We start from the raw sequence: 26,354 nt of genomic DNA, 5'->3' as shown, positions 1-26,354 counted from the left end.
TACATCTATCTCCACGTTCTGCTCCATTCCCACTTCATCTGCCATCAGCTTCATTTTCCGAAATATGACCATGTTGGTAGTGATGCAGTGAGAGATTTTCAGGGCTCATTATCAAGGTTATTAGATCATCATTTCTGCTGTTTGTATTCTTTAAAGAGATTCAGTGTGGTGTGAGCAAATGAGCAATGACTGTGCAGACATCTTTAAGCCTGTTGCTGAGGAGATGCAATCAGCTGCCATGCATGTGGGCCTCTGGCTTGCATGGCTCCTGGACTTGATGGATATTTACCTAATATAAAAGATGAATAGGTTTTTGCTGGATTTAAAAAAAAATTATCCAGTACATGTCGTAGTGTCTCAGTAGTAAGGGTCTACCCTTCCTCTGATTGGCTTCTTAAGATCCCCCCTCTTTCTGACCCTCCTGTGTCAGGCTGTAATCTATATGCTTTCAGAAGTGTGTGTGTGTGTGTGTGTGTGTGTGTGTGTGTGTGTGTGTGTAAAAATGGCCTTATTAACAAACCATCTGCTTGTGGGACCTGGAGGCAGTCAGGTCACAGAAGTGAAAAACACTTTCCCAATTGTGTTATATTTGTCAGGATAATAATGTTTACAATAATAGTGTTCAATATTTTGCCTTTTATTAGCCTTATTAGCATGTGTGTGGAACCCCTGCAAAATTGGACACCAGTAAAACCCTAAACTCTTCGAACCACCTGAGGTGCGCCCGTAATGTGAACTTCTCACTATCTGCTAAGTGCTGCGCACTGCATAAAACTTTATGGTCACTTCCTTCCTTCAGATGCAAAGAATGTCACCTCACATGGTCCATGTAACGGCGGAGCCAACAGGGTGTTCTGATACCGGCTTACTGTGGAGGTGAAGGCCACATGGTCCCAGCACGGCTGCCGGAAGAAGTGGTTGTCCCAGTTTATATTCCCAGTCTGAACATGCTTGAAGCATATCTATCAGATTAAAAATGCTGGGATTCATTCTGTTTTGTCTATGCAATATGTGCATTTAAATAACATTTTGTTTGAGGCCTGGAATACTGGCTTCAATTCCATGGATACCTGAGATGACTAACAACATAATCATGGTTTGAACTAAACCCACGGGAATACCACTGAGTCTAGATTAATCATCTGGAATGTTTCCTGATAGCTGAATGCCTGAATGCAAACCCGATTTGCATGTTTCTTTTTCATTTAAATGTTTTTACTCATTTGCAAATAACAGCTGAGTTAGTGACGCTAAGTGTGGGGCTTGTTTAAGTCAAAGGTGTCCTCCGGAATTATGTCAAAGAATAATTTGCGTATAATTATTTCTGTGACTCTGAGGAGGAGGAGTCTTATGATTACAGCTATGGTTATTGAGCATCCTCGAGCACACCAATTCCTCACATACAAATTAGATTCTCTTTCTTTATGTAAATGCCTTTGACCTTACTGTAGTGAACAAGCCCCATGTTTAGTGCGTAGCGCTGTGCTTAGTGATTGTTTGAAAACAGAGCCTAGTTTATAAAGATTTTTTTTCCCCCAAAACTCGCATGTAATTAAAACACAAGTCATAATGTTACTTGTAAGTAACATTATGTAAGAATAAGACATATTTTGAAATAGATTTTAGCATTAAAAAAGACATTTCAGTCTTAAATGTATTTGTTAGTTTACTGACAAAATACTTTTTATATTTGCTTTTTATATTTTAGTGTGGGTTTCACACACAAATTAGTCTGTGTACTATTTATGATTGTAAGATAATCGGTGTTTGTCATTCCATTTGGGTTTTTTTTTTTGGTTGTTGTTTTTTTTACATTTTTAAAATTGCACAGTTTTTTAGTTTAATCAATCAATCCATTTTACCGACGTTCCTTGCAGACTGTAATCTGAGTTATCTGGGCCTTCATATGATCATTAGAGAAACTGATGCACACCACCCACAATTTGAACATCTGCAGACGTGTCACTTGGTCTGGCAGAATCTTTTCATGAAACATTCTCAGCGTCTGAAGGCTTGGTGGTGGTGGTCCGTCCAGAACCCACATCCTGCAGGTCCATCGTGCTGACAGCATTCCCACTCCTCACGGCTCGGCACAAGCGTTGCAGGGGAAAATTACATGTGGCGCATGGAATGAATGATTTTCCTTGGGCTTCTTGCCCCATGTTTCCCTTTCTCTCCTGTGGTATTTGGGTCTGCGTTGTTAGGGGAGGTTGGGTCCTCCACTCTGAGTAAACTGCGAACAGGAAGTCAGCTGTTTTGGGGTTTAACGTTGGTAAAAGGGAGTTTCTTGTGGAGATTAGCACGATGGAGCCTCGCAGGGCAGAACATGATAAATGTGACTCGAGGAATTGTTTTTGGGCTACAGTTGCAGCATTCAAGTGTCTCGATGGCTGAACATAGATTAATGTTGGGTTTTTATGGTCCTGCCGTTTATCATGTGTCCACCTGAACTGTGGGTATTCTTTCTCTGAGCGGCCATTAGGGAGTCCTGGGAAAGAATTTCTGAGGCTGAAAAGCTCTTCTCGAGTTCTCTCCTCTGTTGTAGACTCTTGGTTTCCTGTACAACAGACACAAGCCTTTCAAAAGTGTGCCTGTTTTGCACAAAACCACAGACATGCAGTCACGAGCATTTTGCTGTCTTCTCTTTTATTGGGCAGTTCAACACATCCCCTTCGTTCAAATATGCAGTAGCAGGAATTTTTGTTAACAAGTGTAAGTTTCTGGTCTGGTGCAACCACCAGATGTTCAAAATCAATGCATTTGTATCTACCTTCTAGACCATTTTAATCCATGGTGATGGATAGTTCTCAAACTAGACGCTTGTCAATCACAATAATCAGATTCCTGCTTTGCCATCACTACTCTTGAGGTCATGTTGCTCTCATTGTGCTTGATTCAGCAAATTTGCAGATTGATGCCACGATTAGTTCTGGCCTGTATTGGCATTTTGAGTATGTTCAGGTACATCCTGGAATACCATGAGACCATTGTGAACGGCATTTGATCATGTTCATCTGTAACATCTGTAGACATCATGTGGAAAAAGTTATAATTTGCCTCATTTTTGGCTGTGGAGTAATTTGGTCAAATGTGCCTGAAAGACTTTATATTGTGGTTTTACTTGGTTTTTGACATTTTGTGTGCCTGGAGACCTGCAGATGTTGGATTTATTGAAAACTGTATTGATGTGAATTTTAGGTTTTGACATGTGGCCATTGCTAATCAGATGCTTTTAATATCTGTGGTGTGTTGAGTCTACCCTGAAAGGGGAACTGCACTTTGTTTTTTGTCCCACTTCCTTCACCTAAGTCTCTTAGAAGTGTCTGGTTCTGATGACAGAAGAGGAACCATGTCAAATTCCACCCTTACGACATCCTGTAAACCCTTCATTCACCCTCTCCTACCTGCTCCATCCGCTATCTTTTATCTTTCCCTCTTATCACTCGACTGCTGGTATTTGATAATGTGACGTACAGCAGCTGCATGCACCGTACCTGAGGGTGGCGGGCTGCTGTGTGTCCTGCTGATCTTCATCACCAGGAAACCAAAAATGCTCAACATGTGCCTGCTGGTAACAACGATGCTTCCATTTAAGTCCATTTGACATCGAATTTACTGCCAACTGAGAGCCATTCTAGATTGGTTATAAGGTCCCTCACAGACATTTCTGAAATCTTTTGTTTGTACAATCATTTTTTTGACAGAGCAGTGACCACTGTTGAATGATGTGGTTATATTGGACTCTTGGTTTGATTGCTCCTGGAGTGCTGGTTTAAGTTCGTGTTGAACAATGTTCAAATGTTCCATAGTCCACTGATGCTTCAGGCTTTTCCTTCTCACAATGAACCCAAATCATTTATAGCTGCTACTGAAAAAATGACATTATACCATGCAATATGGGATTGTTTGAATGTTAGTCAGCTGTAGGGGTTTTGCACTGTTTGTTATTGAGATCAAAGTATTAATTTGCTAAATTGTGAGTTTGTTGACCTTAGCGTAAAATAGTTTCTGGGTTCAACAGGGGGGGAAAATGCTTTTGGGTTGGAGTGCATTAACAAGGGTGCATTGTCCATGAAATTATTGCATTACACTACTAAACCATGTCAGTTGATTCAGCTATTTGGATGAGAGAACTGCAAAACTGCAGTTTTACTCCACTTAGTCATCCTGTTAGCTAGGTTTGGGGGACAAAAAAACTGAATTTGGAACAAATTCACATCTTCGAATGACGGTTTTTTTTTTTAGACAGTACGTGGAATATTTGGGGTGATGGGGGGGGGACGGGACTTAATACCCCTACTAATAAGCATTCATGCCTTGACTGTAACTGACCCTCAAGACTGTTTGACTGGATTTACACTGTTGAGAAACATGCGGTTTAATCCGGACCTTGGTATAGACTTCATGTGTGATTGACATTCAGACATAAATGTTTGGTTAACGATTCAAAATAACAGAGTACTGCAGAGGAGTACAGTGGAAAATTTGATACCCTGATTATGAGGTTTATTGATTGATTAGCTTCAGCGTAGATTGGCTTTTCTTTTTTCTTTTCTTTGAATAAACTCAGGAAGTTTTTGCCAAGGTTCTTGTATGGAATGGCAGACCTCATCAATCTTGTGGTGTCTGAAGGACGTAGTCGTTCTTTCGCTTTTTTTTTTTTTTTCCCCAAAATTGTTGGTTAGAGCCAGTACAAAACATTTTGTTCCCACAGCCATTTCATGAGATACACAAGAGAAGAACTGTTAATGCACCAGTAACTGTGTATGTGTATATAAAAGACAGAAGACTTTACTACGCTGTGTCCCCTAAGCCCAGCCTGTGAGAGCGTGGATCATTACGAGCTCCGTTCCCAGGATTAAGTGACAAGCACGGTGAAGAGGTCCACAGTTCTTTGGTGGGAAATCTGTTGTAAACTCTTTCATGGTCGTACCAGCTGTCTATGTGGGGGGATAAAAGTCTTTATTAATGAAGCACAATTTAAATCTGGTCACTCAGAGCTAGATCTCAACACTGACAGTGCACTCTTTTCAAACTTTTTAGCTGTGTTTTTTTTTTTTTTTTTTTTAATTGCAACTCAGAGTTGGTTCTATTTTGCTTTTATAATTGCAAAAATGAACCACAAACTTTTTTTTTTTTAATGAGTGGGGAAACTTATTTATACACCCAAACAGTTTATTAGAATACCCAACCAAACCCTACTGGCACTCAAATTGTGGCCACACACAATGCACACCATGGAACAATAACATATTTATTTTTTTAATAATTACACACTGAGAAGTCTGACTTAATACCAGCAAGAAAAATTAACAAAAACATCACTGACATGAATGGATGATCAGGTTGGCATGTTGTTGCCAGATTGGGTGGTTTTGAATGTGAAATAATGGGAAATTATGGGGAATCAGTATGATGCAGATGGTGGATAGTTTTGGCAGTTCTGCGTGAATTTACTACAATCTGGCGGCAGAGACTAAGCAGTGACTACAGTTTATTTTTGTTTGCGTGACCCGGTTATAATAATGTTGTTTTTCAATTCATTACATATTTTTGTTAATACCGTATAGTGTATACAGTCCTGCTATGATTTTACAATGTATAGATGTCAAACACATTGCAATTAAACTGTCAGGCCAGGTTCAGACTTTACAGATTTTCCGAGGGGGGTGAGGGCATTAGTGACATTTTGCCAAGTTTACAGGAGATTTTACTAACTCTGTTTCATTTTTCAAAACATTTCTTTAAACACACATAATCATATACCGTACGTTATTTGTAATACTACACATGTTAATGCTTACAGATGTCTAGACATGACAATTCTGGCCTCTGAACAGAACTGTTATCAGCAGGTTTTTTTTTTTCCTTTGAATGCAATGCTCTGCACAGGACGTTTGCGTGTGTGTGTGTCAGTGACAGGAAATGTCACTAACCAAGGGGTGTAAGACTTGTTGTGTGCAGCGTTTAAAAGTATGAAAAAAAAAACCACACATACAGGTTGGGGGTTAAGGAAGCTCTTAAGCGATTGATGACGTGGTCCAGGTTCTGTTCCCTTCTCCACATGTCCCAGCAGCTTCCGCATTGCTAACTTCCAAGATGTGCCCATGCCTGCCTGCCATGCTTGCTGATCACAACCGTAGTGATGGTCTGTTTTATGCATTTGGAAATATATATACGTGCACCCATCCCCATGTGCATTTTGTGTGTGTGTGTGTCTGCCCTCATACAAGTCTCGGACATCTGACTGTTCACTGACAGGTTTCTTCTTCTCCATTCTGCATACCTCACCATCCTTTTCAGGTAATTCCTGAATGCTAATTAAGTCGTGTTAGGACAGGCTGCACGAGTGCGAGTTCCGTTTGCCTTGTTTGAAGTTGCCGGCACAGCGTGGGGTCCATGGTAACACGGTCTGCCTCTGTGTGGCTAGAACGGAGCTTGCCGGGTATTTTTTTTTTTTTTGCGTGAGTGATCTGAGGCCCAGCTGCTCAGTGGTGCACAGTTTCACAAAAGCCGAGTGCAGATGTTGCTGTGAGTGGAATATGTATTTGTATTGGGAACTATGGGAGTAGCTTCCCATAGTTTTCATTATCTGTAACTGACCCAAACACTACTATGAAGACTGTGTTGGGAGTTTGGCTTCTACCAAATGCTGTAAATGTCATTCCTCTAGCAAAAATGTCCAAATGTGTGACCCTTTTGCATGTCCTCTGCATCACCAGGGCCTGAGGTCATAACAAGCTTCTACGGCACAATGTCAGACTTGCCTAAGGCACCCGCGACTGCGCCCCGGGGCGACAAGCCTGGCACTGACTTCAGCTATGTGGGCATCGACGCCATCTTGGAGCAGATGCGGAGGAAGGCCATGAAACAGGGCTTCGAGTTCAACATCATGGTTGTGGGTGAGTCGACAAAATACCTTGTGTAAAAGGTAAAGTGAGAATTATGCAAATCTACAAAAAGCCCCACCCTAAAACAGCCTCCATCCAATCCTATGTCATTCCTAGGCAGGGAAAAACCAATTATGCTATCAGAATATTGTCGATTTGCAAGAACTAAAATAAATCTGTCAAATTATGGATTGTCTTTTAAACTAAACCTTGTGTGAAAGCATTTCACTGCATATCATATAGTATGTGACAAATAAAATTTTTATTTGAAATCAGGAAATTTTTAATGAAGACAACTCTTATCCATTTCATTGAACTTTTTGTTCAATGAAACTATTGTCATGAAATATGAAGGTTTCCTTTAGAAGGCCTCTGACTGATATGATGGTGAAAGTGATTGTGATACACTGCATCACAGGGCACAGTGACACAACGAAATGTGTCCTCTGCATTTAACCATCACCCTTAGTGAGCAGTGGGCAGCCCTGATAGGGTGTGGGGACGGTGCTTTGCTCAGTGGCACCTTGGTGGATCGGGATTCGAACCGGCAACTTTCCGGGGCAGCTTCCTTAATCACTAGGCTACCACTGCCCCTCAGTAGTAAAGCTTGATTGCTACATCTATCAAGGGGGTGGGACTTAACCAAACTTCAGGTTCTAATTTCCCCTGCCAAATTATATCCTCTCATTATTTGTTGGTGTTGGTAGCTCTTCCAGTGTGTAGGGCCATGCGTCATTTTACACAAACAACACTAGAACTTCTAAATCTAAATCTTGGTGATATAACTTCCCATAGTTCTCATTATCTGTAACTGACTCAAACACTACTATGAAGAAAGTTCTGTGTTGTACAAGGACAAATTTCTACATTTTCTCAGACCTCAAATTTATATCCCCACCACTTTTCAAATCAAACCTACACCCTTGGAAAAAGTGATGGTTGGAAGCTTCAGGACCAGGATTACATAGGAATTCGGCCAAGAAACCCTAGTCTGGATCATTTATCTTGGTAGAAATCCATAACTCTTGAAGTTGTCTTCAGGATGGTCAAGGCTGTTATGTGCAGTTAAAGCATGAACTACAATAACTGCAATTATTGCTTGAGGTGGCATCATCGTCTCTTTTTTTGTGTGTTGAAGCTATGCAAAATGAAGTAGCTTTTGCACAAGTGGGTGCTGTTTCACATAATCAGCATATGTGTGGAAACCTCTATTCCTCCAGCCTGCATGTTTCTGTGAGAACTCGAGATGGTGGCTATTATCGAAATAAAAAGTACACATTTATTCAGCACTTTAATTGCATGATGGCACATGAGGGTTACGGGGAGGGTGGTGGACGATTACAGTGCACAGTAGATCACTTTCATTTTTCTTGGCAAGATTAGAGCAGCGAAGTAAAACCTTTTTAGTCCTTGCATGGTATTACCTGTTTAGTCTGAATAAGTATGAAACCTGCCCAGTGCTTGTTACGATTTATGAGGCATGACTTGTCAGTGAGGGAATTGATTATGAGGGAATTTAGGCCTCTCAGTGAGAACGTGTTCCATCAAAAGCGGTTCTCATCTTTAGCCTGGGAGAAAATGCCTTTATTTGGAAATGTGTTACTGCTGTTTACTGTCATTAAGGTCAGGTTCACGGTGGTTGGGTTGGTACTGTCCCCAGGCTGACGTTTCTTTCATGTCTCGTAATCTTCGCTAATTATTCAGCTTTGTGAGCTCAGAGCAAACCAAGACATGTTTGCCTTACAAGCCTCCTTTTGGAGGAGACCACTGCATTTAAAACTAGTCCTGTCAGTTGATTTAAAAGACTGCACTGGTCAATCACCTACCACAATGAATTAATGGGGATGATTTTTTTAAGACTAAAGCTGACTATAATGCATATTTAAAATAGACAAATGTGGGAAAGAGGCTCAGACAGGGAGTGACTAGGAGATGATCTGGTTTATTTAAATACAGTGACATGCAGACACCATATTAAATGTGAAATTACTACAAATGGCTTTGTTTTTCTCAACTGTTCAGTTTGGCAACTTTTCATTGTTAAAGGTTCTGCATAATGGCGGATTCAGATGATTCGTAAGACCCCACATAGTTACTTACATAGGAAGTAAATAAAATGCAGATTTGTTAAAAGTTATTTTAACAGCTCTAAATGAAAAAAAAAATCTGAATTATGAATAACTTTTTATCCTGCACAGCTCTTTCTCTAATTGTCCTCTAATGTAGCTGGGGCGACTACTGTCATTCTGGGTCTGGCAACTAACTAGGTAAACATTCAGACTGTGCAAAATAAATTATGCCACAGATGAAAATATGCCACAGCCATTGGTTAGTGACACTGTAGATTGGTGTATCTGTCCCTGCAGGTTTTTGCAATGTTGTATTTCCTAAAGCCTTGCAATTTTGACGAACATACATCCTTTTGTCACTAAGGTGAAAAAAAAAAGCAAAGAACACATTCCGTTGTGTCACAGGGTGCTGTGCTGCAGTGTTTCACAATGACAATCACTTTCACTTTTTGAAACTTTGACCAATAAGCACCAATCATAGTATAAAGTGGTTGCTTTCACTACCAAGGTTCTGCTGAAAATGTTACTTCTGTTACTATGCATGCATATGCATATATAAGAGACCAGAAGGAAGAGCCATTTATTATTAAGGCTATGTTATCGTGATTTAGATGCTGCTCTTGTGGTCCCCACATGGCAGACGCACCTACTACACATTACTTATATATGAAAAATGTAAGCTAAACATTTTTATTCATAGGCCTGCCGCCAGAGATCAGAATATAAATAATGCAGCAACATAAGCTGAAGAGCAACATGCACACAGATAAGACACTTATTTGTGTTAAGTTTTATATTATACTTTTTGAAAATGATGCTGCAAAATCAAACATTTTAGGACTCAACATTTCCTAAAACTATCCTGAAGAGACTAGACTTTAGTTGCGAATGAGAAACATATTGGCCAATATGTAGCAAAATGTGCCAATATATCTATGCATTTGGAACATGAAAATACTAATCAGAAAACTATCTTTTCTACTGATATTCAAATTTGGCATTTTCTCAACATTTAAGGGTCGCTAATGTTGAGGAATGTTACTCTCTAAAGAGACAGACTCTGTGTTTTCAGTGATTTCTTCTCATTGCACATTTGCTGCTCTGTGTAGGACTTCAAAGCCCTCTTGGGAATGAAGTCATCCTCACCAGACAATAATGAACGGTCATCATCTGCCCAGGTGGTTTGGGCAGATTTCAGGACACCTGCATGTGCACTTTTCTTTTTTTTGTCCCTTGTCTGAGCTGAAGAATTCCATTTGCGGCCATCTCTCTGTAAAGGGGTGTAATCGATTCACAATCTCGACCTGCATGGAGAAGGTCATTGATCAGCCATTTAACAGGAGTCTACTGGGGTCTCAGAAATAGACGTACTGATGCTAAATCTTTGGCTGGACCCCAATGTAAGCACACACAGAAGGGGTCATTGGCAAGTGCCGTGGTCTAGCCCACAGTAAGCCAGGCAGCAAAATTAGCGGAATGAAGTCCAGCTGCCCTTTGTCAGGGCTTGGTGATGGATGTCCATGGTGAGGAGGACTGTGTGGTTCTCCCACTGTGTCCCCTTAGGACCAATCAGTCCATCTGTGGCCAGTTTACAAACTGGCCTGACCCTCCATCTGCTCTCTTGTGCTTGATGCACAGTGATGTTAAGTGCTGTGTTAGCTTGTGTGCAACACAGAAAGAAGTGGTTCCATCTCCATGTGCAATGTAGACCACATGGGTTCTGCAGTTAGAAGCAGGCTCTCTATAACTGGACTGAAGAACATATTTAGAGAGTGGAGTTTTCTTCATGTTTGCTATTGAATTGAAATTGCTATTGTGTAGGCCTGTATGTGTATTGTTGTTCATTCAGTTCCTGGTGGAACCCAGTTAGATAATGCATTAATGAAACTGGTGGGTTAACAACATTTCTTCCTTTATGGAAGAATATCTTATTATGCCACATTATTAACAGCGTGTCTCAATGGGTTTGACTGTCCCTACCACACTTTGACCCCTCCCTCCTTTTCTTAATAATTCAAACCAGGACTAAAACAACTAGAGTACGTAATTGTTTTCAGGTAGTGTGCCTCGTCCTCGTCTTCCTCCGCTTTTCCAGGTCTGGGTCGCGGGGGCAGCTTTCCAAGTAGGGAATCCCAGACAGCCCTCTCCCCTGCCACCTCCACCAGCTCATCCGGCAGGACCCCAAGGTATCCCCAGACCAGACTGGAGATATAATTTCTCCAGCGAGTCCTGGTTCGACCTCCTGCCGACAGGACATGCCCGAAACACCTCCCCAGGGAGGCGTCCAGGAGGCATCCTGACCAAATGCCCAAACCACCTCAACTGTGGAGGAAGCAGTGGTTGTACTCTGAGTCCCTCCCAAATGTCCGAGCTCTCAATTATAAGTTCTTACAAATGAATGTTTAGTTTAGTTTTATTATTTCAGGCTTTTTTGCCTCCATGTGACATTCCTGCAGCTGCTCTTGAGACAAACAGCCTGTTTTACTGTCTTGTTGAGGTGGGCAGACCTGGCAACATTTATACATCGACCCATTTTGCAGGACTTACACAAGTTCTAACATCTGTGTACAGATTCTGTATTTCCACCAAGCAACATTGTGTTCATATATTATATACAGGTTCAAAGGTGAAGCAATGACAAATTAATAAAAATAAAATAATGTTTTATGAAATATGGTCATATTGAACATAGCATGGTCCTCCAACAGCTAATTTTAAGATTGTTTGTGCCTGAACAGGACAGAGTGGTCTGGGCAAATCCACACTGATGAACACCCTTTTCAAGTCCAAGGTGAGCCGCCGGTCAGCTCTGCCTGTTGAGGAGGACCGGATCCCAAAGACCATCGAGATCAAGTCCATCAGTCATGGTAAGGGCTGTGTTTTAACGGCATGGTTTGTTGAAATGTTTTACCTTCAGAACCTGGAACATCTGAAAGTGCCTGCAGAATGACAAACACAACTTGCATTTCTGAGGTTTCTCTTAACTTGTTGATTCGTTGCCTAACCACCACTTTCATTATGCCCTTGGCGCCCAGACATTGAGGAGAAGGGAGTGAGGATGAAGCTGACTGTGATTGACACCCCTGGCTTTGGTGACCAGATCAACAATGAGAACTGGTGAGTTTTCTGCTCCCTCCACAGATGCAAATTAGCCTTATGAAAGCAGACCTGTACTACAGAGTAAAGACCCTAGAGGCTTCATTTTAGTTCAGGTGCCAATGTGATATATGAGCACAGAGACAGTGGAACATGCCCAACCCACCCAAAGAATGCTAGTTGGCTGTATTCCTGAATATATCTGCCAAAAGCAAAATCAGCAAACACCAAACAATTGTCTTTATTCATGAATTTTGAACATTTAGCAAATGAGCCTCACTTCACACTGTGAGCCCCTTTAGGCCCCAGTGGAAGCACTAAGGTCTTGAGATGGCTGACCTATCTCCTCACTCCCAAGCAAGCAGCCAATCATTTTTCTAGATGCTGCTGTCCAGAAACGTTTAACAGCGGGCATTCAGCTTCAAGTGTATGACATTTAATTTCAAGTGTACAACAAAGAATGGTCCAGAACCACCTAATTCTCCTGTATTCTCCTAAAATTGCTCTAAAAGAATGGGGTCTATATTTTACACTTGAATACCGCTTTACATTTTTCACAAGCTAGAAGTTGAAATTTCTCCAATTAAAATGGCATCAATTAACCTTTTGAAGCCCCAGTTATAATCACCATAAACCACTCCTGTTTAATTTACAGTGACCAACTTATTCTCCCTTTGGACTCTGCCATCAGTGGTAGTGATGTAGTTCTTGAGACAATTTTGAGACTAAAAATTCCTTCTTCACGGGGTCTCCGATTCCAATCATCTCTGTTCTCCGTTGTTGTCCCTGGCTGGTGGAACAACCTGCCCTCCTCCACACGAGTAGCCGAGACTATCACCACTTTTAAGAAGCAGGTGAAAACCCTCTTGTTCAAAAAGTATTATAGACAAATCTAACACTTACACACGCACATGCATACACATTGCACAAACAATACAAAAATGTATAAATACATTATAATTTTTCTTCGTCTAGCACCTAACAATCTCTGAGCATGCTCTTCATTGACAAGTTGAGCCTTATCAGGGCTCTTAGTTTGTAAACTCAATATTCTATAGAAATCAAACGAGAATTGCTTGTGTCTTCCTCTTGTAAGTCACTTTGGATAAAAGTGTCTGCTAAATAAAGTAAAGTAAATTTTTGTGGTCTCTGTCTCGGTCTTGGACACTTTTGTCTAGTCTTGTCATGGGAAAACAGTGCATCCTCACAGAACAGTTTCATTATTTATTACCTGCCTACATTCAAATGCAACCAGTCAGATGAATCTATTTTAAAAACATTACATTGTAACATTTTCTCAGTGGACACATCGTACACTTTGCATCATAACAGTAAAAATAAAATAATGTTTTATGAAATATGGTCATATTTAGCATAGCATGGTCCTCCAACAGCTAATTTTAAGATTGTTTGTGCCTGAACAGGACAGAGTGGTCTGGGCAAATCCAGACCACTCGTACACTTTGCATCAGAACAAAGTTGGCATAGAAATGTTCAGAAATGTCTGCAAAGTCAGTTTTTGACATGGCCGGCATCACAAGCATGAGCAAAATTATTATTAGTTTTTGGTTTGCATGCACGGTTTTCTATTGGCCATTTGTGCCTGGCTGTATGCCGATTTTGTAGAACAACCTTGACTGAGACAGCTGGGAAAACGTCTGCATTCACCAGGCATCTGGAGAGAAAGCACCATGCAAAGTAAGATTCATGGTTATCTTTCAGTATGCACAGAAAGTGAGTCCAGCTGATTAGAATCTCGTGTCTATGTGCAAGAGCAGAAATAATGATAAGCTGTGTCCTCTACATCATGAGGTGTGTAACGGTTATAGGAGAGGATTGCAGTCAATATTATTTTTCATCAGTCATTGAAACTATGACATCTGGGAGATTTTATATGAGAAAAATATAGACAATATAATTGATGAGATGACATCAGCGTGAATTTTAATGAGTAATGACACTTTACAGCAAAGCCCTTTTTCCCTGTAGTTCATCTGAGTAATGTGATGTCGATTCTAGCCCTAGTCTTTTTTTGGTCTTGGTCTTGCTTTAGTGTGTCTCGGTACTCTCAAGTCTCGGCAGTGTCTTGGTCTTGGTATCTTGGTACCCTCTGGTCTTGGGAATGTCTTTGTCTCAGTTTAGGTGGTCTTAACTATAACACTAGTCAGGGGTCCCCACAGTGGATGTAAAAACTAGTCAAAAGTTTCAACATGCCTACTCTATGGAGATCATGTGGAAGGGAGGCTATTCTGAGTTATAGTGTAATTTCTTTCCATTTTATCTTTATTCATATTCATTCTATTGTATCTCCACAGCTGGCAGCCCATCATGACGTTCATCAATAACCAGTATGAGCAGTATCTGCAAGAGGAGCTCAACATCAACAGGAAGAAGCGCATCCCAGACTCCAGAGTGCACTGCTGCATATACTTCATCCCGCCCACTGGCCACTGGTGAGACCCTGCCCCCCTTTTCACTTTGAAAAATTACATTCACACACAAGGTTAGATCAAACTGTCACTTACGTCCATATGAATCTCATTATTCTATCTTGCCTAGTGTGGATGTGTGATGTTGACTGATGTGCATCACTAATTTTGTTCGTTATTATCATGTAAGTGGTCATAAATATGTGTGAGCTTTTTGCAGCCGTTCTAGACGAGCACCATCTCTTCTTGAAATCTGAGAAGTTGCTGATAAATGCTGAAAATGTTGCAGAACAGGTCTGATGAGACCAAGATAAATGTATTTGGTTCCAATGGAGTCGAGCGTGTGTGCCGACTACCGGGTGCTTACAGTGGGTTTGGTTATCATGGTTTGGGTGCTGAACAAGTACTGTGATGAAGCAGAACAGGAAGCTGTGCAGCAGGGCAGTATTCCAACATGATACAGACCCCCAACATGCCTCCAAGACCACCACTGCCTTACTAAAGAAACTGAAGGTGCTGAACTGGCTGAGCATCCAGACCTGAACCCTACTGAGCATCTGTGGGCAATCCACAAATGGAAGGTGGAGGAGCACATGATCTCTAACATCCACCAGCTTGTGGCCACATACCCTGTTAGCATTTTTGACGTTAACATACTAATTGTTCCACATGCACGTAATGGCACTATTTCACGTGACTCATCGTGACCATGTCCCGTCAGCATTTTTGACTCCACTCTATCTCTTTCTTCCTCTAATGGCCTAATGGAGAAGTGGAAGAGATTTCCCATGAATTGGTGTACTCTCTGTTGTTGACAGAAGTTAAATCATTAATGTCTGTGTGTCTAGTTGTTTTGAGTGGACAGAAATGTACACTTTTATACTAGCTGGACACTGACATTACATTATATCGAAGTGTCACATCTTCAGTGTTGTCCCAAGATAAAATATAATAAAATATTTACAAAAATGTGAGTGGTGTACTCAGTTTTGTTCGAAATTGTATATGACCATAAGCATGTAAGAAATTGGCTGTGTTTGTGGCCATGGAAACATTATTTCCCTTAAAACAAACACCTACATCAAACATGTCATATAGTATGTATTTACATTTATTACTTTTAATGTATTAAATGTAGGTATTGTAGGTTGTAGATATTTTCACCACAATCTTCCCAAATGTACGTGTTCCTGAGGAAAAGTGCAGATAAACTGTCTGCATGTCTGGTTTGGTCCTGAGGTCGCGTGTGATATCTGCTGACAGCGCCATAATAAAGGGTATTACAAGGAAAATAAAATGAAGGGAAATGCAGGAGGAAGGGAGAAGACCAGATCTTGAGCTCAGTGTTGACTGAATTTGGATGTTCATATCTTGTTGCAAATATGTCCTAAGCAATCCAGTTCTTATTAATGTTTTTTTTTTTTTTTTTTTTTTTTTTCCCCATTTGACATTTATAGCATTTATCAGACGCAACTTACATTTATCAGAGTGACTTACAATCAGTAGTTACAGGGACAGTACCCCCCCTGGAGACACTCAGGGTTAAGTGTCTTGCTCAGGGACACAATGGTAGTAAGTGGGGTTTGAACCCGGGTCTTCTGGTTCATAAGCAAGTGTGTTACCCACTAGGCTAACACACAAATATGTAGGCTAATACACATTTGTGGCACTGAATTACATTCAGTAGTTTAATTTGTGCCTTTTTCACTTTTATTCACTATTGTTTGCTGAACGTGAAGTCATAATTAGTTCAGACAATTTACTGTTTATTTCTGTGAATCTGAAGACATACTTATTAGTGAACGTCCCCCAGGAGGGAAATGTTCTTCTAGAATAATCTTATTGGGTACCACAAGTGTCAAATCAATTCAGTGTTTTGTCTTTTTATTTGCACCTACATCTTTCTATTTGGATAAATGTTGGGAGATTTTGATCGTCCAAGCATGAATTAAATAGAAACATAGATATTTTAACTAATATAAAGTAATAATTCCCATGTTTTAAGCAGTGCAATCTCTGGACATCCTGTCCTGTCTGCAGGGGTCTAACAGCACAATGCACACGTCTGAGTTCAAACCTCTGATTCACCTTTTCAAGCAGAGTTTACTGTGAGGAAAAACTGGCCTAAAACCAGTTGGTCGTCCTTCTTTTCCTGCAGGTCCAGATTTCATATTCCTCATAAAAGGATTCCACTGCCGTCTGTTACCAATTATGCTGATATGCTGATGTGCCAAAGCCATGCTTATTTTTTTCGCCTGAAATGAGGCCATGAAGCCCTTATGCAGAATTAACATGATGATAAAATAATATTATGTTACACTAGTAGTCTTGTACTTTGTGTGAATATGTATATCAAAAATTATAATCAACTAATTATTATGAAACATTGTTCAATGTTTGCCTTACTATAAACTGAAAATGGAAGGTTTGGAGTCATCTGATTTATATAAAACATACATAATCCTCTGCCCTAACTGCTCAAAAGAGTTATACGCTCTAATATTTTTTGGACCGCAGTCAGCATTGATTATGGCATGCATTCAAATCTTTTGTTACATTTTTGCAATGTCACAACTTTTTTCCCATCTGGAGTTGCATTCATTTTTCACCACGATCTTGTAGAGATGGTTGGACAGTCGGACTGCTATGCAAATTCTTCTCCAGCACATCCCAAAGACTCAATTGGGGTCTAGGCCTGGACAATGTGGTGGCTAATCTATGTTTGAAAATGACGTCTCATGCTCCCTGAACCTTTCTTTGAGCTCTTTGAGCCTTATGAGTCCTGACGTTGTCATCTTGGAATATGCCCTGTTGGAATAACCAGCTACTCACTTCATCAGTTAGGGCTAAATAACATAAATGTCCCTGCACTAATTATCCAATGGAAGGGGCTTTTACCAATTTGCTTTGATAAATCCAGTGGTGACTCGGACAGGCAGTGTGTAAGCAAAGCATATATCTGTGCACCGCTGACTGACAATGTGACATGACAGTTGGATTATCATCGATTACTCACCTTCATTTACATACTCTAGTTCCTAAGCTTGTTTTAGCAGCATGCGTGTGAGCTTTTTAAAGATCCATATGCATCAAAGCATTAAATGTGTTCAGGTTGCTGTCACATGTTCTGCAGCAAGAGTTCATGTTTTTTTTTTTTTTTTTTTTTTTTTTTTTTTTTTGTGTGTGTGTGCACGTCACACACACTCACTCACAGCTGAGGACCAAAAGTGACCTCATTTTTGTAGCCATTGGGTATGTGACCTCATTGCAGCAGTTCCATGTTGGTCCCTTGCTTGTGTGTGTCTGCCATTTGATTTTTATTTGCCAAAGTAAGTATTGTTATTTATTGCCACCCTCGATTTTGTTCATTGTTTTGAGGCCATTTACAGCCTTGAACTTTGATACCTGGGCTTCCAAGGCTAATTGGAAGGAGAATGGTGGAAAAATAACAGCTATTAGAGGAGGCCTTGCCAAGAAACCAAAAAAGAAAAACAAGGCGTTGACCATTTTTTCCTCTTTACCTAGAACATCAGTCCTGTTGAATTTGGAGCGTACATATTTTTTTCTTTGTTTGTTTGTGTTTACAGCTCAGGCGAGGCTGAGATAACGGTTGGTTATTGTCCTCTAGTGGTTGAAACTGAGCACTACACAAAGCTCTGTCATGGCGGCAGTAGTTTTCTCCTTGATGTAGTAGTGTTTACGGTCATGTAAGATAATCAGGAGTTGCCTGAACGTATTAAAAACATTTTTGTTTTGTTTCTGGTTTCAGTCTGAGGCCGATTGACGTGGAGTTCATGAGGCACCTCAGCAAGGTGGTCAACATCGTCCCGGTCATTGCAAAGGCAGACACCCTCACCCTGGAAGAGAGAGACTTCTTTAAGCAGAAGGTAATAAACCAAGAAATCAATCAGAACACTCAAAGCCAGAATTCCTCCTGAAACGTGAGATTGTCAGATAAACCCTTCAGAATTGTAATTTTTTTTTTTAATGGCTGCAGTTCATACACGTAAAAAGGATCACGTCTCCTTCCAATTAGCCTTTTCACAGTCAGCGGTGAGATTTTTTTGTCTGTACACAGAGGTCATGAACACGCTGGTAGGTGCAAGTGCCTGCCAAGAGAGAATAAAACAAATGCAGGAACATCTGGATATACAGCTGTTTGAAGTCCTCCGTGCCCTCAAGTACGCTACCCTTTAACTCGACTACCTTGTAATTGCCAAGGAGAAACAAAGAATAATATTTTTCACTGGTGGCCAAGGTGAAGGCTACAATTTTTTTGGTTTTGCTCCATCCTTGTCCAAATTCGGCTCTTGTATTTCCTTCATGAAATTGTTACAATAGAAAAGTTACAATTAAAAATGTTAATATTCTGCATGCTGAAACTTCACTACGGAAGTAACCTTTTTATATGCAAAACATCTAATATATATATATTTTTTACTCAAGATAATCACGGTGTTTTCCTGAAAATCAAGTGACCTCAACTTCCAATACTACATAAGCCAAATTTACTACCAAAATACACTACCAGTCAAAAGTTTGGATGTCCCTACTCATGTTTGGGTCTCCCATTTTTTACATTACAGATCATATCTGAAGATACAGGACTATGAAATGTCACACTTGAAGTTATGTAATAAATGTTTTGCCTTGTTTGCTTTTATTTTTTATTTTCTTAGTTGTGTTCAGGTAAGCATGTTAAATTTAGTTCAGGTCAACACTTTTTTTTTTTTTTTTAATTCAAATTCTGGTTTTGATTTGAGTGTTTGGTAAGCCATAACTTTGATCCAGACTAGGAAAGACACCCACCCCCAGTTCTCACCTGCAGCCAATGGGAGCACACAAACAATGACAGCAGCAGGGAACGCAGCCCAGCAGACTGTTTTGCTTGGCTTCTTTTGGTGATTTGTGACCTGGTAACCAGGGATGAGTTTGTTGTGTCCTCTGTTGTTCCTGGCAACAGATGGCACAAACTAAGCACCCATCAAACCCTGGATGTGAGGTTGCCCTGGTGCTTGTGGAGGCCTAAATTTGAACTCTGAGCCCTAAAGTTTGGCTCCAGTTGGTTTTCTTTGGCTCAGTGTGGCCATAGAAGAGCTCTGGAGTTTATTTACCTTAAGTGAAGGCCACAAGACATCGTAGCCGCTAAACATAGAGGTACAAGAGACTCCTTTTTTGTGGACGCCATGACAGTGGTCATTACACAAGCCGGCCATTCATCTCAGTTTTACAGCGAGCATAAATCTGTCTGTCCACTCGTAATGGACGTGCTTCTCTAATTCCCTCTCCCTCGCCCTGCCATCGTTTTTCAGGAAATTGTGGAGAGCGAGCACGTCACTGGGCATATTTGTTCAGGTCTGTGAGCTCTGAGTCATTGCAGTCACGCTTGCTCTATCAGTGTTTACACCATGAACCATATTCTACCACGAGCCCTGCAGGCTTTGCCTAGATGACCCCTTGTTATGTTGGCTGCTCACTTCCACATCCTTCGGTAGAGAATGACCTTGTCCCCTCGTCACCCTCATTAATTTTGCCTGACCTTAGCGGTGCTAAATTTTGCATTTGGCAGGGGGTGGGGTGTTATTCTTCTGGGCTGAACCACATCTCCTGCATAACCGAGGCTGAACTCTCAAGTTTATGCACTGATTAAACAGAGATGATCTGCACATGGTAAAGAATTGTTTGCCTGGACAGATCCGGGAAGACCTGCGCACCAATGGGATTGACGTGTACCCTCAGAAGGAGTTTGATGAGGATGCGGAAGATCGGTTGATCAATGAGAAGATCCGGGTAAGTGGTTGGGGATGATCCAGTGTTATTTGCTTCCCTGTGTACATTGCTGTCAGTAACTCGATGATGTCCTTTCAGGAGATGATCCCTTTCGCTGTGGTGGGGAGTGATCTGGAATACCAGGTCAACGGGAAGAGGCTTCTAGGCAGGAAAACAAAATGGGGCACCATAGAAGGTATCCAGACATGTGCACAGGAACGGCCTCCGATATTCGAAAGTGAATATTAATGAAGCTGCAGGTTTCTTCAGTGAACCAAAGGCGAAGGTCACCAAAGTCTTAACTCATCCAGCAGTTGCTCTCTCAGTCTGTGCTATTATTAATAATCATATGATTTCTGATGCTCAGTGCAAGTGCAAATTTGCAGTATTGTTGTTTTTCAGCTGTAGTGGAGGGGCATCTTGGTCTCACCTGGTGGGCAAGTTGCGTAGTCCGCACACAGGCAGTGGGAAGAATAAACAAGAGACTGGGTGGAATGGGAGAGAGGAATGTAGCAGTCGCTGGTCGCTGGCAGTCCAACCACCGCGTAGAGTTGCAAAGTCTACACTGTGTGCAGTACAATTTTACTTCTCCCAGTGTGTTTGTGTTTCAGCACTTTTCATGTATCAAGAATGAGATCATTATCTGTACATAGTCTTTTCCATACATATAAAATAGGCAAACTCTTGTATAACTTGCAGAGGGTTATTGATATTGTCATGCAAAGCCTCTAGATTGACATATTAGATTAACTAGCCATCAATGTTATCCCTCCGCAAAAGTGTTTTTCATTTTTCTCACTTGTTTTAAAGAAATTAATCTAACAGATTGGGAGATGCAACTGCTGCAGTAAATATTAGCCCAGTGTTAATGTAATATCTAGGATCTTAAAGCCCTTTTCAGATTTATTTTTTCCTCATTTGACTTGTTTCGGGCAGAACTCTGGCAACAGGAGTTAATTATGTTAATTATGACGGCATCTCGTTGTTCGCCCTCACAGATGCTGCTACAACTTCATCTTGTTTGCTAATCATTGTGTGCTGTTCCGTGCGCATGAATTTGAATTGTCACCTCTCTGTTTGAAGAGGTGCTGAATTAATTAACTTCTATTGTGGGATGTGTGTGCGTGTGTAAGTGCTCCAGCGGTGTTAATAGATAAAGCGCAACTCAAACCCAGTGTGCTGTTAAAACACCCATTGTGTGTAGATGGCACCCTGGGCTCCCTCTTCAGCGCTTGAGTAGAATTTAATTTCCTGCACCAGGATTTCGACGCGTCCGCGGTCATATGAAGCATTACGTGAACCTGACATCATCTATAATTCATACATATGTTCCCCTCCTCAGCGCATGGCAGAATTGTCATGGGGAATTTGTTTAACCCTGTTATAAAACTTGAGTCTGTCACCCTGCCACCTAGTGTCACCCTTCAGAGGCTCAAATCAGCAGATCTCTATATCAGGAGCTGCAGGAGGTCTTGCAAATGAATAACCACCCTTGGATGTTGAAATTGAATTGGATTCAGAAGACCCAGGTTCAAACCCCACTTACTACCATTATGTCCCAGAGCAGGACCTGCAGGGGGACTGTCCCTCTAACTACTGGTTTCATGTCGCTGTTGATTAGGGCATCTGGTAAATTTTGCAAATGTTTAGCTGGAATCAACTTAGAATATATGCACTGAGAGAACAATATGGAAAAAAATCATTTAAACAAATGTTAACAAAAAAATCTTAAATCATGAAGCCAAGACATTTCAAATAATTATATTTCTTTTAAAGATCCTTATATAGGGTGGTACTAGCCTAGTGGGTAACACACTCGCCTATGAACCAGAAGACCCAGGTTCAAATCCCACTTACTACCATTGTGTCCCTGAGCAAGACACTTAACCCTAAGTGTCTCCAGGGGGGGACTGTCCCTGTAACTACTGATTTTAAGTCGCTCTGGATAAGGGCGTCTGATAAATGCTGTAAATGTAAATGTTAAAGTGGAAAAGGTCTGTGTGTGTTTTTATTTATGCTCGTTTCTGAATGGAAACTACTTGGTTTGATCTGTTGAACATGCCAGAACAGTAAGTGTCGGTCATATGAAGTCATGTTCTTAAGGTCTGCTCTTTTGTCTTCACAGTGGAGAACACCACTCACTGTGAGTTTGCCTGCTTAAGGGACCTGCTCATCAGGTGGGTGACTTGGCTCTTCTGCACACGTGCAATGTTCTTAATCCACGTGGAACAGCTTTTCCATTCTGAATGGTCTTCCTCTTTAGGACCCACATGCAGAACATAAAGGACATCACCAGCAGCATCCACTATGAGGTGTACCGCGTGCGGCGGCTGAACGAAAGCAACGCGCATCCCAACGGACAGGCCGAGGGCGAGCAGTCTATCCTGCAGAGCAATGGTGTTCCAGAGGTCCTTTCTCACGAGATATAGATGTCTGCCCCTCTCCCAGCATCTATGCACATCCAACCTCAGACTTCCTGTGGCCCTTTTGACAACCGTGTGGAACGGCCACCACTGATCAGCAGTTTTTAGCAGAATGCTTGTGGTTTTAACAAAGTTGTACATTGTCCATACAACGTTCTCGCCTCGTTCTCAGAACCTTGCATCTTATTCCTTATTGTTTAATATAGCCAAGATTTGTAAACTATCTCAGTGCCGAACAGTGACCAGGGAGAAATATTTCGATGCCGCTGCAAATACGTTTTTGTTGTTGCTGTTATTGTTGTGTTTACAGAGACTTTCTGGATTGGCTAGTGCTGGCAAAAGATGCGTGTCTCTTGCCGAGGGTAAAGAATGAGGCCAGCGTTGAAAGTGTTTTAATGGCACGTCAGCCCTTTTATAGTGTTTCAGGACCCGTGTGAACAGTCAGGGCGGAGCCTCTTTAATTGTAGTGTACTGTGAAGTGTTTCGTGAAGATATGGGACATGTTATCCTCCCCCACGGTGGTTCCTTTTTTTTTTTTTTTTTTATTTCTCATCCATCATCAATCATCTTGCATCAGTGTTCCATGTACGGTTGTTTTGAGGACCAGGATGACACTTATTGGACTGTTCATCCTTTGTGTCCTCTGTCTTTTACTTCTATACCAAATAAATGTTCTTTGTGTTCAAAATAATTGATTTTATAATGAAATTGATATTTATGATATTAGGTGTACATTGCATTTAAACACGTTGTGCTTTTCTGTTTAATTTGGTAACTAAAATACCCTCCTGGTTACATGTTCTGTAGGTCATTATTACAGAATATCGTTATCATCTGACAAGTTACGATTCTTCCCACATCAACAGCACTCATCCAGCACTCATCACAACACTTAATATCATGTTTAACACTGTTTAGAAAAAGCATATTTTCCCACTTCAACCAGAACTCTTTAAAGTATGAAAGGAAAGAACCAGTTTCTGGTGTTTTAATGTACAGTCCTCCTTATGCGGTCTTTACTCTGATTCAAGGATAGCATGAGATACATCTTTAATATGCTATTTCAAAGAAATAAAGATTGATATTTTGTTGGTAACTAAGTCTATTTTTATGCTTTCTCTGGAATTAACATTCTTTTTCAGAAATGAATTTATAAATGTAGATCAGAGGTTTTAAGTTCCATTCCTTATGATGCACAACAAACAGCAGTTTCTGACATGCATGTATATTTCAACGCCCACACATTAATAAAGCTGTTTAGAAGCCAGGTTTATAAAAACTATAAAATCACACTTGAGCAGTGGAGTTAAACCTTCTCTATTTCTACATTCTTACTGAATAAATTAAATCACTACATTCTGGAGTCACTGTGACAGGAGTCACAACTCCACTTCCTCAGACGCCTAAAGAAGGCTGGGGTATCCACCTCTGTCCTCACCAGCTTCTACAGGTGCGCTGTGGAGTCCATCCTCACGGGCAGTATCGCGTCCTGGTACAGCAGTTGTACTGCTCAGGACAAGAAAACTCTGCAGAGGGTGGTGAAAACAGCCCAGAGGGTCACAGGCACACCACTCCCAGCAATAACGGACATTTACACCACGCGCTGTCTCAGGAAAACAAAGAGCATCCTAAGGACCCCAGCCATCCTGCACTGTCACTTTTTACTTTCCTGCCATCAGGCAAGAGACTCAGGACCATTCACACACGCACATCACGATTCAGGAACAGTTTCTACCAAGTGCCATCAGGCTATGCAACACATAGTATGCACTGTCACTTAAATTATGCACAATCACTTTCATATGCAACTTATATATATTCACCCTTCTGTGACTTATTATTTATTGCTGCTGCACTTTGTCTTCTATGTCTTTCATGTACCATGTTCTATGTTCTGTCTACGTGGGAGAGGTTTTGTACGCTGTACTTTGTACATATGACAATAAACTTCAACCTCAAAGTCACTAGGTGTCACTAGACGTATATTAAAGACTTGTATTATTCAAATCATGCAACTAGCAGAATTTTTGTTAACAAATGTTGTTAACAACAAACCTCTGATGTGACTAGAACATGACTAGATGTAAATCCTGGTCATGTGACTATAACTATAGCGAAATATATCATGTAATATTGTTGACAAATATAAACGAGTCTAAATGTGGCCTTCAAAATTAAACATATACTAAAATGTCTTTTTATTGTTGTTGACAAAAATGAAACTAGGTGTTATTTCCTTTTGCTTAATTGTGTTATTACTATTATGCAGTATTTCTGTTTCACGTGTCTCCCATCCAGTTGCACAAATGACGTCTCTACCTCAATCCTCATTCATGCCTTAGAATGCGTGTGGTGGGTCATAGATATATGGTGGTGGTTTTGCAGATGGCTGGAAGAAAAATGACCATGTGACCTTTGGAAACACTCTTTACAATGAATTGGAAAAGAAAACAGAATGTGTGTCAAAAAACATGGGGAAGAATGCAGTGACTGGAATGGATGTAGAGTATTCTTGAGCCTATAAGGTAACAACAAAATGACAACCTTGTTTAATTGTGAAATTTGAAATTGCTTTTTTCGCTATTCTACTAGGTATTTGTACTATATTGACTGGATTCAATAGAATTGCATTACTAAAAAAAAAGAGAACAAAATACAATTTTCACTGACCAAAATGGTCATGGATAATTCTGACTAAAACAAGAATAAAATGGCTCTTTTAGTTGACTGAAACTTGACAAGACTCAAATGAGTATGGGCATGACTAAGACTGCTTGTCTTTAAGCAAAGACTTGACTAAAAGTAAAATTAAGACAAACACAACTATACATTCAATCTTTTTTATTTCCTGAAATTATTACCACCATGGGACTGATCAACTATGGTTGGGTGGGCGTCAGACTATAAGGTTGGATTTAGATCATTTATTGGGAGTTGCACGATCTGGGTCTCTGGGTGGTGTCGAATCTAAATGAGTCAGAAGGGTGGATGTAGTGACTTGTTGGACCATCTGTTGCAAGACCATGTCGAGGTGATGTAACCATTATGGGTCATGCAAGGAGGGTAGAATGATTATAAGGATGTCAGGGTAGACCCTCACCATTATGGGTCAGGCTGGTGTGTCCAAGAAATATGGGTTGATGGGTTGTACTAACACAGATCATTTCTTCATTGGTCACATGTACGGTGGGCTTGGAGGGGTTGGATCATCCCAGGTTCATAATAGGTTTGTCTGAAGCCTGGACCATATTTGGTTACCTGTTGGGATTAAACCATTATGGGTTTGGAGGATGGGTGGTTCATTTAAAGAGGTCCATATATTTTCAATTGGATGAGCAGAAGAAGACATAATAGCATAGATTTGGAATAAGTTTAACTTGATTCTGATTGAAAAGACACATCTGGCTCCATCTGACACCCAAGTCTTTATGTGGCAATGTGGGGTGTCTAGGGGTCCTATTGGCCATTACAGCAAATTGCTGCATTTGTTTTTGTGGTACCGACAAGCGCTTGCGATTTCATTCCATTAAACTGATCTTCCCTGTTCCAAATTCAGACTGAATTCACTGTATGTAAATGTTAAGTAGTGAATTGCTATGAATGTAATTTTACCCATAGCCCTACTGTATCTATGAGTGTGTGTTCAGTTGTAGCAGCCACCAGGCTTTCAGAGCTCCT

The 26,354-nt window shown here is 40.7% G+C and overlaps 1 protein-coding gene across 4 annotated transcripts in view; it reads left to right on the top strand.

The window, feature by feature from the left end:
* septin9b (septin 9b) overlaps positions 1–23,772 on the top strand; it is a 53,740-nt gene extending 29,968 nt beyond the window's left edge. For all 4 annotated transcript variants that reach the window (XM_028973073.1, XM_028973074.1, XM_028973075.1 and 1 more), the window contains 9 exons: positions 6,723–6,902; positions 11,698–11,826; positions 11,995–12,076; positions 14,371–14,508; positions 18,254–18,371; positions 20,179–20,274; positions 20,353–20,449; positions 22,379–22,430; positions 22,517–23,772. In XM_028973073.1, coding sequence (XP_028828906.1) covers positions 6,723–6,902; positions 11,698–11,826; positions 11,995–12,076; positions 14,371–14,508; positions 18,254–18,371; positions 20,179–20,274; positions 20,353–20,449; positions 22,379–22,430; positions 22,517–22,682 — 1,058 coding nt within the window. In that variant the 3' untranslated portion in view covers positions 22,683–23,772. The remainder of the gene's footprint in view (positions 1–6,722; positions 6,903–11,697; positions 11,827–11,994; positions 12,077–14,370; positions 14,509–18,253; positions 18,372–20,178; positions 20,275–20,352; positions 20,450–22,378; positions 22,431–22,516) is intronic.
* The last annotated feature ends 2,582 nt before the right edge of the window (positions 23,773–26,354 follow it).

Source organism: Denticeps clupeoides, chromosome 3, assembly GCF_900700375.1.
Source record: "Denticeps clupeoides chromosome 3, fDenClu1.1, whole genome shotgun sequence".
Lineage (NCBI taxonomy): Eukaryota > Metazoa > Chordata > Actinopteri > Clupeiformes > Denticipitidae > Denticeps > Denticeps clupeoides.
Note: the sequence above shows the minus strand (reverse complement) of the source record. Positions and strands in the feature narration are given on the sequence as shown.